General features: G+C 32.5%; 1 protein-coding gene across 1 annotated transcript in view; it reads right to left on the minus strand.

Moving 5' to 3' along the window:
* CUNH14orf39 (chromosome unknown C14orf39 homolog) overlaps positions 1-12,391 on the minus strand; it is a 52,674-nt gene that overhangs the window by 14,129 nt on the left and 26,154 nt on the right. Inside the window, exons 8-14 of the mRNA XM_027111414.1 lie at positions 12,279-12,370; positions 10,708-10,841; positions 9,560-9,636; positions 4,998-5,083; positions 4,853-4,908; positions 1,743-1,804; positions 512-684 (exon numbers count right to left, since the gene is read on the minus strand). Coding sequence (XP_026967215.1) covers positions 512-684; positions 1,743-1,804; positions 4,853-4,908; positions 4,998-5,083; positions 9,560-9,636; positions 10,708-10,841; positions 12,279-12,370 — 680 coding nt within the window. The remainder of the gene's footprint in view (positions 1-511; positions 685-1,742; positions 1,805-4,852; positions 4,909-4,997; positions 5,084-9,559; positions 9,637-10,707; positions 10,842-12,278; positions 12,371-12,391) is intronic.

Raw genomic sequence — 12,391 nt, forward strand, 5'->3', positions numbered from 1 at the left:
AAAGTTAAATAATGATGTTACAGATATTTATGTCTACTAAGGTTACTTAAAAGAATGGTAACTCTTGTTTTAGACACTATAACATTAAGGAAAAATGACTGCTGGAACATTATTCAATGATGTACACAACCTACCAAATGTGATAGTAACTTTTTAGCTCGACGTTTAAAATTTTTCCATACATTTTTTATTCTTCTGAAAATCTTAAATCTTATACTATTGAACTTGATAAGTACTCATGATCTAGTCCACCTTCAGCTAAATGTTTCAGGGAAAATGGGGAAGAGGATCTATGAAACGAGATGGCAGAATGTGTATAACTGTTCCAACAGAGTGATAGGTACATGAGAGTTCATTATACTTACTCTCTCTCTCTCCTTTGTATATTTGAAATATTCCATAATAAAAACTTTTAAAAGTTACAGGTATTAGGCATTTTACTATTCCTATCAATTACTTACATAACTCAATATGTAGATTCTTTCATTATAATTACTAATTAAAATCTTACATTTCAAATGAGGGGGTTTTAGGTAATTTCTCCACAGAGTCAGGTGTTCTTACAGCTTCAGGAGTCCTTAAAAATAAAGGAATTTCAGGAGTTCGTGGAAAAATCTCAGCCCTTTCTTCTACTTCATCACTATTACTTTCTATTGGCTTTCCCAAATGTTCGGCATATGTAACCTGCAAATTCAAAGTAACAGAAAACTATAAAAATGAATGTTATTGCATTAATAAACTCATATATGTAAAAATATGAGGTTAAAAACATCCTATTAACATACGATGTTATCATTTCATAGACAAAATAAGTAAAATAATAATAATTGGTGAAAGTGATATCAAAATATATCTGTTCAAAAAACAGGAAAATAATTATTTTTGATTTTCCAATTTTTCTTTTCTTCCCAGCTCTATCTCACCTACCCCTACCTGAAAAAGTAACTCATAACCAGGACATACTCAGATTGATGAAGAAAAATGGTTAGGAATGATTTTTCTTTTAAAATTTCCACATCATACTCTGGGTCAAGATTTGTATACGATATCCCCTTGAAAGAAAAGAGCAATCTTGCTCTCACTTCTTATGTTCTTTGCACTTTTTGCCCTAATAAATTCATTATACTACTTTCCCTGCAAAGATTGAGAACTTGAATACTAATTTTCCTTTATATCATTTTGTAGGCTTAGGAATATGATTTCTCAAATGTTTTGTTAACAAATCCCATTACGGAAACAGTTTGGGTCCCTCCAGCAAAAAAATGAAAATGTGCTTTTTACCTGTATTTCTTTACAGCAGAATACTACTCTTGTTTCTCCTGTCTTATCCCTTAGTAGCTACGGTACATTGCCTACGCCTATCATCACTAAAGCTTTCCACTATTAAAAAATATTTTGAAGATACTTTTGTGGCAGCCTGGGCAAATAATTCAATCTTACCAAACAAAATTGTTTTCTTCAGTTATGATTTAGTTGTTGTGGTATCAATTATATATAGTCAATTATTAATGACAATTTTTTTGTGTAAATTTTCATGTAAACTTTTTGTGGCTTCATTTTTAAATCTATAACTCCTCCAAGGGATAGAATCTGTAACATCACAGCAACTTGATTACCAAACTAATAAGATCTAGACCTCACATAAATAATCTTCATTATACCAAACTGAAATTAAAATGGAAACAGAATACTTTAAATTGTAATATTTTGCTTAGAAATTAGAAACCAAACATTTGACTTACTTGTGAAGTACATTTTGATTCTCTCAATTGTTTTACCGTCTCTTTATCTCCACACTCAGCATCTGTTTGTTATATGAGAACAAAATATATTTTCTGTTTGTAATTTAATTGTAAATAAAACATATTAGCCAAACCATATGAAATTGCCAATATTTAACTATTCTGGGTCTATAAAAATGGAAATTTTAGGGCTTCCCTGGTGGCACAGTGGTTGAGACTCTGCCTGCCAATGCAGGGGACATGGGTTCGAGCCCTGGTCTGGGAAGGTCCCACATGCCGCGGAGCAACTAGGCCCGTGAGCCACAACTACTGAGCCTGTGCATCTGGAGCTTGTGCTCCGCAACAAGAGAGGCCGTGACAGTGAGAGGCCCGTGCACCGCGATGAAGAGTGGCCCCCGCTCGCCACAACTAGAGAAAGCCCTCGCACAGAAACGAAGACCCAACACAGCCAAAAATAAAATAAATAAATAAAATTTTTTTTAAAAATGGAGATTTTAGATAGTTCAACCCAATACATAAAGAGAATAAAACCTATATGAACAGTTTAACGAACGAAATTATAAAGAGAACACCCCATGTAACCACCACCTAGGTAAAGAAATAGAACATTATGAGTTCTCCATAAGGCCCCATATTCCACATATCTTCCTCCTCATCGGTAAACACTAACCTGACTTCTGTAATAATCAATACTCTGATTTGCTTTATACAGTTTCATCACCTAAGCAATATAGTTTTTTTTCCTGTTTTAAAATGTTATATGATGAAATAATAATACATTTGTCGTGCTTTTTTGTTTAGTATACACTTATGAGATTCGTTATGTATTGTTGCATATAGACATAGTTTGCTTCCTTTTACGGATGTATTCCATTGTACAAACACAATATATCTATCTATCCATTCTATTGCAAATGGACATTTGGGGTGTTTCTGCTTTGAGGCTATTACAAACAATGTTGTTAACATTCTTCTATATATATACTTGTACATATGTACTTGTATTTCTCTAGGTATATACCTAGGAGTGGAATTACAAAATATAGGGTAGTGTATCTTTCATTTTACCAGATGTTAAACTATTTTCCAAACTTTAGTTTTGAAACTATTCACCAATTTTTGTTGTGGCAGCTAGCCATCCTGAGCTATCCTAGGAAATCATTCGATTTCACCAGACAAAATTACTAGTTCCAATTATAATTTAGTTATATGACAATATATTTCATTTATAAATGACAGTCCCTACCAATAGTTATGAGAGTTCTAACTGTCCTACATTCTCATCAACATCTACTATTGTCAGACTTTCCGAATTTTGCTCATCTGATGGGTGTATAATATCTCACTGTGGGTTTATTTTTCAGTTTCCTGATTTGTTGAACAACTTTTCATGTTTATCTGCCACAAAAGTTTCTCTATTTGAAGTGCCTATTCATTTATTTTGCACATATTTCTTACTGGGTTGTCCATATTTTTATTCTTCGTTTGTAGAAGTTTTTTATACATTTTTGGAAACTAGTCCTTTGACAGTTTTATGTATTGGAAATATATTCTCTTGCCTCCCATTCTTTTCATAGTGTCTTTTGATGAACAGAAATTCTTAATTTTAATATAGCCAAATTTATCAATTTTTCTTTTATGATTTGGCTTTTTAATTCTTTTTAAGAAATTCTTTCCTATCTTGAATAAATGTTTCCCTATTTGGTCATCTGAATGTTTTATAGTTTTGTCTCTTGAGTTCAGTCACAGTACTATTTTCACAACATATTAACTTCTTCAAAAGATAGGGTTGGAGATTGTTGAAGAGTCTTTTCTTCTTGGAAGATAATTATATGCCTTCTTGGGTGTGAAGCCTCACCATACATGCTCAATGGCAACTAGGACTATGCCAGATACATGCATTTCCCCATATATCTGTATTAGGGGGTATATTGTTCCTAGAGATTATCTGTTCCTCCCTGTCCAACACTCTGTCAGCTTAGCATATATAGAGGATTATAAACAGGTGAAATATATCACCTGGGCAGATAAGATATAATTCTTTTCTCCAGAAGAAAGCAGGAAGACTATCCATCTGCATTAAATAAGCATATTGTCTTGGTTGAATCCTATATTGAGAGTGAGAGGAATAGACTCATAGTATATTATATGACCATTCTGAATGTGCATATATTTGCAGAAAACTACACTGTCAGAATAAGCCATTTTTTAAATTTCAAAATAAGTCAGTAATCCACATGCTATAGACAAGAAGAGGTAAAGACTAACCTCAATGTTGTTAATGCCTAATGAATAGAATAATTACTATGCGTTATTGGGCTACCAAAAAAATATATATATATATACATATCTATGTGTCTCTATGATATATTATATATTTTATATATACATATACATACATGTATACATATACATATACATATATACATAGAGACAGAGAATGAGTCTCTGTCTCTCAAGGGTGCATCAAAGTTCCAATAGCTAGTTGATTCTAGGATAAAAAACTCATACATATATATTCTGTGACCTTTCTATGATTTTATTCAAAGAAAATAATCCAAGATAATAAAATATTTATATAAAAGAATATAGTAGCGTTATTTATAACAGCAAAAAACCTGGAAATAACAAAATATTCACTGTGAGAGAATGGCTAAATAAATTACAGCATACCGATGCAAAGACCTATTATAAGTCATCACAAATAAAATCTATTTAATGGCATGGAAAAATATCCTTAACAGTACATCAAGTGGAAAGAAAAGGATACACAATAATATACATAGTATGCTTCAAATTTGGAGGAATAAACTAAAAGAACAAAACACAGATATGCATAGAAAAAAATATAAGAATATACAACAGTATTATGTAGTGTCAGTTATATCTGGGTGGTCATATTTTTGTTTCTTTTATATTTTTCTCCATTTTCCAAATTTTCTACAATAAAATGTATTTGTTTTATATTTAAGAAAAATGTATTTAAAAACCAGGCATGCATGGTCAGTTAACCAGAGATGCAACCAATACAAATAATTTATTTGACTAGTATAAAAACCTGATATAACTTGTTACTCCCATTTCTTAGGAAAAATATAAACAGCAAATACCTGTATCTCCCTTTTCTAACCATTGATTGCAATCTGATTGTTTCGGTGGAGTTAATCTAAAATACAATAAACAAAATTTTTATATTATTTACTGAGCGATAAATTATTTCAGAAAATAAAGCATTTTCTTATTTTTAAAGGTTACCTGAACTGCATAAAATTTTGTGAACTTTTAGAAGCCGTAACATGTGAACACTTTGAATGGTTATTCACAGCAGAGTCATTCAATACCTGAACAAAAGAAATTAAGCATTAGAATTGACTACACAAAACAACAGAATGTTTTGCTTGCCATGGATACTCAGGGCTCTCCAAGAACACTGTCATCTTCCTCATCCTCACTGTTATTATCAACATCAACAACAACTACAAACAAAACATTAAATTAAATGAAACAACTACATACAAAACATTAAGTCAAACACTGGGAAACAAAAAAGGTTTAACTCTCAAGGAATTTGATGTTTTTGACAAGTATAATAACTATGCCTGATAGTATTTCTTCATTTAAGGTAAACTTTAAAATTTTTCTTCCTTATTCATGATTAATCAAGTGAATCTTACCATTTTCTCAACTAATAACCTGATGTCTGTGTCTCTCCATCCCCTATAATCTCACAAATTGACTATAGGAAAGGAAAGCAGTAGGTTAAAAGATTAAAGCCTGAAACTTTCTTTTCAAAATATGTATGACAAAGCTAATATTTCATTTTTAACTTTATTTAATACTAACATTATTTATTTATTTTAACATCTTTATTGCAGTATAATTGCTTTACAATGGTGTGTTAGTTTCTGCTTTATAACAAAGTGAATCAGTTATACATATACATATGTTCCCATATCTCTTCCCTCTTGCGTCTCCCTCCCTCCCACCCTTCCTATCCCACCCCTCTAGGTAGTCACAAAGCACTAATACTAATATTTAAATCGCTACTTTACTAATGTTTGTATTGTCTGTTTCAAGTCTTTCATTCTCCCTGAGTCACTCATTTTGAAGAGTCACTGATATTTCTTATTTGACCTGAAATTAAAATACCTTTAATAGGAAAGTTTATCCATTTATATTTGTTATAACAGCCACTGGTCTTAATTCTGTCATCTTATGTGCCTTTAGATCATAAGAAAAAGACCTTGTCCCTCAAAGAACACTTGGCCCTTAAAGAACAAGTGTTGTTACAGTTTTGATGTATGTTTTTTTGTTTGGTTTTTTTTTTTTGCTGTACGCGGGCCTCTTGTGGCCTCTTCCGTTGTGGAGCACAGGCTCCGGACACGCAGGCTCAGCGGCCGTGGCTCTCAGGTCCAGCCGCTCCGCGACATGTGGGATCTTCCCGGACCGGGGCACAAACCCATGTCCCCTGCAACGGCAGGCGGACTCTCAACCACTGCGTCACCAGGGAAGCCCTTGATGTATGTTTTAAACAATATACATGTTTGTATATTCCTCCTGGTACAAGTATTTGTACAAGTATTTCAAGTAATTGTTTAGAGTAGGTGCCAAGAAGTGAAATTGCTGAGTATGTGCATTTTTATTTTTAATGAGTACTGTGAACCAGTCCTCTAAAGCAGTTGTCCCAAATTATACTCCCACTGGTGTTGACTTCACTAGACATTATCAAATGTTTTAATGTGTGCAAATCTGACAGGTGAAACCAGGTATCTCATTGGTTTAATTTGCATTTCCCTGTTCTCCTGAGGTCAGGCATCTTGTTATGTTTAGTGACCCTTAGTCTTTCCTTTTATGTAAGCTGACTTATCCTCTGACCATTTTTATAGTTTTTTAAATTAATTTTGACGAATTATTATGTATTTCTTTGTATATTATACATTACAGATACCAATCCCCTAAGTGACAATTCTGTCGCTCTTTTAACTCTGTTAGTGTCTTTCACCATACAAAAGCTTTTTTATTTTGATATACTCCATTCATCAATTTGTCTTTTATTGTACCACACTGTTATAATAACTGCATTTTGATAATGTTTAAAAATGTTTGGGAATGATGAAAATGTTCTGAAATTACAGTGATGATGGTTACACTATCTTGTGAATATACTAAAAACCACTGAATCGTACACTTTAAAACAATCAATTTTATATGTGAATTATATCTCAGTAATGAAAGTTTAAAAATAAACATTTTAGGACTTCCCTGGTGTAGCAGTGGTTAAGAATCTGCCTGCCAATGCAGGGGACACAGGTTCAAGCCCTGGTCCGGGAAGATCCCACATGCCGCGGAGCAACTAAGCCCGTGTGCCACAACTACTGAGCTTGTGCTCTAGAGCCCGCGAGCCACAACTACTGAGCCCACGTGCCACAACTACTGAAGCCTGTGTGCCTAGAGCCCGTGCTCCACAACAAGAGAAGCCACTGCAACGAGAAGCCTGCGCACCGCAACGAAGAGTAGCCCCCGCTCGCCCCAACTAGAGAAAGCCCTCGCGCAGCAACGAAGACCCAATGCAGCCAAAAATAAATAAGTTATTTAAAAATTAATTAATTAAAAAATTAAAAAAAACATTTTAATATCTGGTAGTAAGAGTCTCCCTAACATTCTTTTAAAAATCTTTATTTAAAATCATTTATTAATCTATTAATATAGGAAATCATATTGTTAGATTTTTCTTAATGCTAAACAATCATTGTATTCTTTGGGAAAACCAAGGTTAGTCACAATATATTACTCTTTCAATGTTACATTGCAAAATTTGGTTTGCTAGTAACTTATTTAGGATTTTTACATCTATGTTCATTCTTACATACCATAATTTTTCTTTTCTTTCACTATCCTTGTCCTTGCTATCTAATGGATTATTCATTTATAATTTGTTGGATAGTTTCCGACTCTTTTTATACTCTGGAATTGTTTGTATAAAAAGATTATTTAATCCAATGGTTCTCAACTGGGGGCAATTTTGCCTCTTAGGAGACATTTGACAATGTCTGGAGATATTTTTGATTGTCATAATTTGGGGATGAGGTGCTACTGGACTCTAGTGGGTCACAAGACGACCCCACAACAAAGAATTATCTGACCCAAAATGTCAACAGTGCCACTATTGAGAAACTCTGATCTAATCCTTAACAGTTTGGTAGAATTCAGCTGAAAAATTGAGTCTGGCGTGTTCTGAAGGGCATGTGTGGTGGAGGGAAAAGGGAGGGAAATAAGGGAGAAAAGAGGGAAATAGGTATTTATATACACTTCCATTTCACTTACATCAGTTTCTTCTAAGTTATTGATCTATTCATGTTTTTCTTTTTCAGTCTATTTAGCAATTTATATTGTGCTAAAAACCTGTCCATCTTACCTAAATTTTCAAATTTATGGGTATTTGGTTTTATAGTATCCTTTTAGGACTTAGAAAAGATGTCTTACATAAGTGTAGAGGTATGCACCTTTCCCCCTTTTTATTATTTTCTTTTGTTGGGGGGGTATTCTCTTTTTTCTCTACACTTGCTGAAACTTATTAGCTTTTGGCTATATTAATTAACCCAACTTTCAAATTTCATTAATTTCTACTTTCTTTGCATTTATTATTTTATTTCTGTATTTTGAGTTAAGCTTTTCATACTTTGAGTGCAACTTTTCATACTTAAAGTTCAGCTAATTTTAATCTTTCTTATTTTCTAGTATATTTGTTTTCAAATATAAATGTCTCTCTGAGGACCAATTTGGCTACTTTTCACAGGTTTGGGTTTATAGTATTCTTTTAAGTAGTTTTTAAATTCTATTTTGATTTCTTCTATAACCCAAAAGTAATTTCAAAGTATGTGATTTTCTCAGCCAAATAGTTTTTTGAGGAGAGGGCTATGTTTTCGTTTAACTTGTATTTTTTTATGCTGTGGTTAGTGAAGAGAGCAGCTTTTTAGAATTGGTTGAGATATCCTTTTTGTTCTAGTAAATAGTCAATTTTGGTGAATACTGCAAACAAAATTTAACTGAATTTTGTGTATGTTGGGTAAAAAGTTTGCTAATTGTGCTACTCAGATCCTCTACATCCTTACTTATTTTTCATCTATTTGATTTGTTCTTATGACAGAAACTGCCAGTTTTCTATCCTATCCAATATCTACATTTCCTTTGTGTTGTGATTTTAAAAGCAAACAAACAAAAAACCCATCATATTTCTCAACCTTTCTGCAGATAGAGGTAGCCATGTTACAAAGTTCTGGCCAATGAAACATTAACATAAATTGTTTAAGAAGCTTCCATAAAAGATCCCTAAAATGAGGCTGACTCAACTAGCCTTTCTCCCCTTCTTCTTTCCTGCCTAGAAGGAAGATATGATGACAAGTTGTAATGGTTAGCTTCTGACCATGAAATAACCTTGAGGTGAAAGCTTAGCATTAAGGATAGCAGGGAAAGAAAACACCAGTGGAGCTTGAGAAATGATGACATTGTGGAGATGGTGCCACAATTTCCCTCTTCAATACAATTCCTTTAGAAATGTCTTACCGTTTTTGGTCTACTGGGTACAGAGATTGGTATTTTCAAGTATCTTTTATTTTTAGAAGTAAGGGAGAAGGCTACAGTATGTGCTCAGGCTGCCATATTGAAACTCTTTTAAGTCTTTTAGATCCTGAGATTGAACTAATGGCTACTTTAATATATTTATAACACACACACACACACACGTCCTAAATGCAATACATTCACTATCTCATTTAATGCAAGCACTTAATTTGTACTATTAAAAAAGAAATACCTACCTGAGTATCACTTTCTTTTTGTCTGAAGTCAATACTGGCAAGTTTTGACTGCTTCACAGAACTTTCTTCTTTTTTATCTAGGTTATTAGATGGTACTACTTCAAATCAATTCCAGAAATAGAATCAAATAGCATGCCCAATATTTAACCTAATCTTGTAATTTTAAAAAATCAAGTTACATTAATATTTAATTTAAATTAAAATAAAGAATTATGAATCACTACATATTCTTAATTCCTCAATATATATAATAGCTATTACAATAACCATGAACGTAAAATGAAAAACAGCTGACAAAAATAAATAAATTAAATTTAAAAAAACAGCTGACAGGGCTTCCCTGGTGGCACAGTGGTTGAGAGTCCGCCTGCCGATGCAGGGGACGCAGGTTCGTGCCCCGGGCCGGGAAGATCCCACATGCTGCGGAGCGGCTAGGCCTGTGAGCCATGGCCGCTGAGCCTGCGCATCTGGAGCCTGTGCTCCACAACGGGAGAGGCCACAACAGTGAGAGGCCCCACGTACCGCAAAAAAAAAAAAAAAAAAAAAAAAAAGGGAAAAAAAATAAAATAAAAAAACAGCTGACAAAACTACATCTTTATAATGGGACTACATCTTTATAATGGGGAACCAAAGAACAAAGAGTGGTGATATTAATGACTGGGGGACTAAAACAGCCAATACAGTTAACCTAACACAATGTAGTTAATCTATCCATTGAATGAAACATTGAAATATCTCAGTGACTAAGTCATAAATATTATCACAAGTCTGCCACTCACTTTAATCATACATACTGATAATACAATATGAAATTATTGTATTATGAAATGAAAAATATATAATTATTCATCCTCCCCTGACAGCTGGAAACCAGGCTGAAACACTTTTTAAAAAAATATCAAAAAAAAAAAGAAAAAAAAAAATATCGTATGAGTGATTTCTTTCTCAAAGAGAAAAATGTTATGTATAGAAGGCACATCTTGTTTGCTCTCAGAAAAAATCAAAGTGGCACTTTACTGAGTCTATAGGTCTCCAGTATTGTTTGCTCTTGCTTACACCAAATGATAACTAAAGTTGCTCCTTTCTATTTCTTCTTTTAAGTGTTTTCAAAGAAAACTAAGTTTTTGAATAATAAACAGATACTGTACCTTTAACTCTTGGTTCTGAAGGATGCATCTTTATTGGTTTGACTAATTTCTGAGATTCATATGGAAGAAATAATTGACTGCTTTGAGGGGTTTTATTCAACACAAGTACATGCTGTTCATCTTTTTCAAAAATTCTAAAGAGTGAATTATAAATATTAGCTAAGTAAAAAATTAACATATTTTAAAGCTAGAAGAGATACTTAGATATTATATAGTTAAAACTCCTCAATTTGCAGATAATGAAAAGAAGTTCCAGAGAATTTAACAAACCTGCCCAATATTATTAAATTACTTACTAGTGTCACAACTAAAATACACATTTCCTGATTAAGTCCAGTGCTCTTCTCAATGTACCACACCCTCATTTTTAAAACATAATCATTTTAAAAGACTTTCTAAACCTGTGAAAAACATTTTAAACCAAAACTGTATTTGCAAATAGCATGCTTTAGATTTTGAAGTACTACTTCAAACTTTAAAAAGATTTATTCAGAAAAAAATCAACTAGCATGAACACAGACATCATTAAAGCAATATTACAATCATAAATGGATCTCTTAAATATTTTACTGGAAGAATAATTCCATTGAATTTTTCCTAAATTAGAGAAATAATTTATATTATTGATAGTTAAATAATAATGTAAATACTGGTATTATTTGATAATAACTATGAAAATATAAGTAAAAATAACTAAAGTTATATAAGTTTCTCTCAACAGAGAATTTTTATATTAAAAAGTTATCAATAAAGTGAAATTCTGTACATTTCTGTATTTTTCTAATCAATTTCATTATAAAATTAAAGACACATTACCATGGATGTGAGACGTGGGAGTGGGAAAATCAATAAAAATAACAGATCCAAGGAAATAAGATAAGGGAAATTAACTTGAGAGAAGAGTGTGTTGAAAAATCAGATTAAGAGCAATATAGCCTGAGAAGAGGAATTTAAGATTTTAAAAGGGTATAGGCAGAAAGAGCAACAGAGCAAAAACAGCAACAGTAATACATCTATTTTTCTGTCACACAATAACAGACAAAATCAATCTTTTCTTTTTAAGTGCCTCCACCACTGATGTCTATTTTATCACCATTAGGATGAAAGACAAGGAAACATATGATGCCACAGATTCAGTAACATTTTGATTCATCTTCACTCTCTGTGGCAAAGGAGAACTGGTCAAGCTGGTGACAGGATGATAAAAAGGCAAATACATTGCTGTTCCCATCATTTTTCCTCTTGTTTTACTCCTTTTGGTGACCCATAATGGAAAACTGGATGAAATGTACAAATGACAGGTTACAGAACAGCAAACGGGCTGCTGCTACCCTATTTCCCTCTACACATTATCCTTTACCTTACTAAATAATAAGCAATTTTGAATATTAGTCCATAATATTTAAAGGTATAAATTAATATTTTTTGTAAGAAATGAATAGAAAACAGCCTGCACAATAAATGTTTATAGATACTATGTAAATATTAGTGGCTTGGGCTAGAATATGTAATCAAATTTTAAATGCAGAATAACTGTTCATATAAAATCCCATTTTAAAGTTTACTTATACCTTTCTTTCGATTCCTTTCTCTTTTCTATATTTTTATTTTTTTCTTCCCGAGTTTCTGAAAGATTCTTCATTTCATAAAGTCTTGTAATCTGCTAAAAGGAAAAATGATAAAG

The sequence above is a fragment of the Aethalodelphis obliquidens genome, unplaced genomic scaffold, assembly GCF_003676395.1.
Source record: "Aethalodelphis obliquidens isolate GAN/ISIS:26980383/991018 unplaced genomic scaffold, ASM367639v1 scaffold10, whole genome shotgun sequence".
NCBI lineage: Eukaryota > Metazoa > Chordata > Mammalia > Artiodactyla > Delphinidae > Aethalodelphis > Aethalodelphis obliquidens.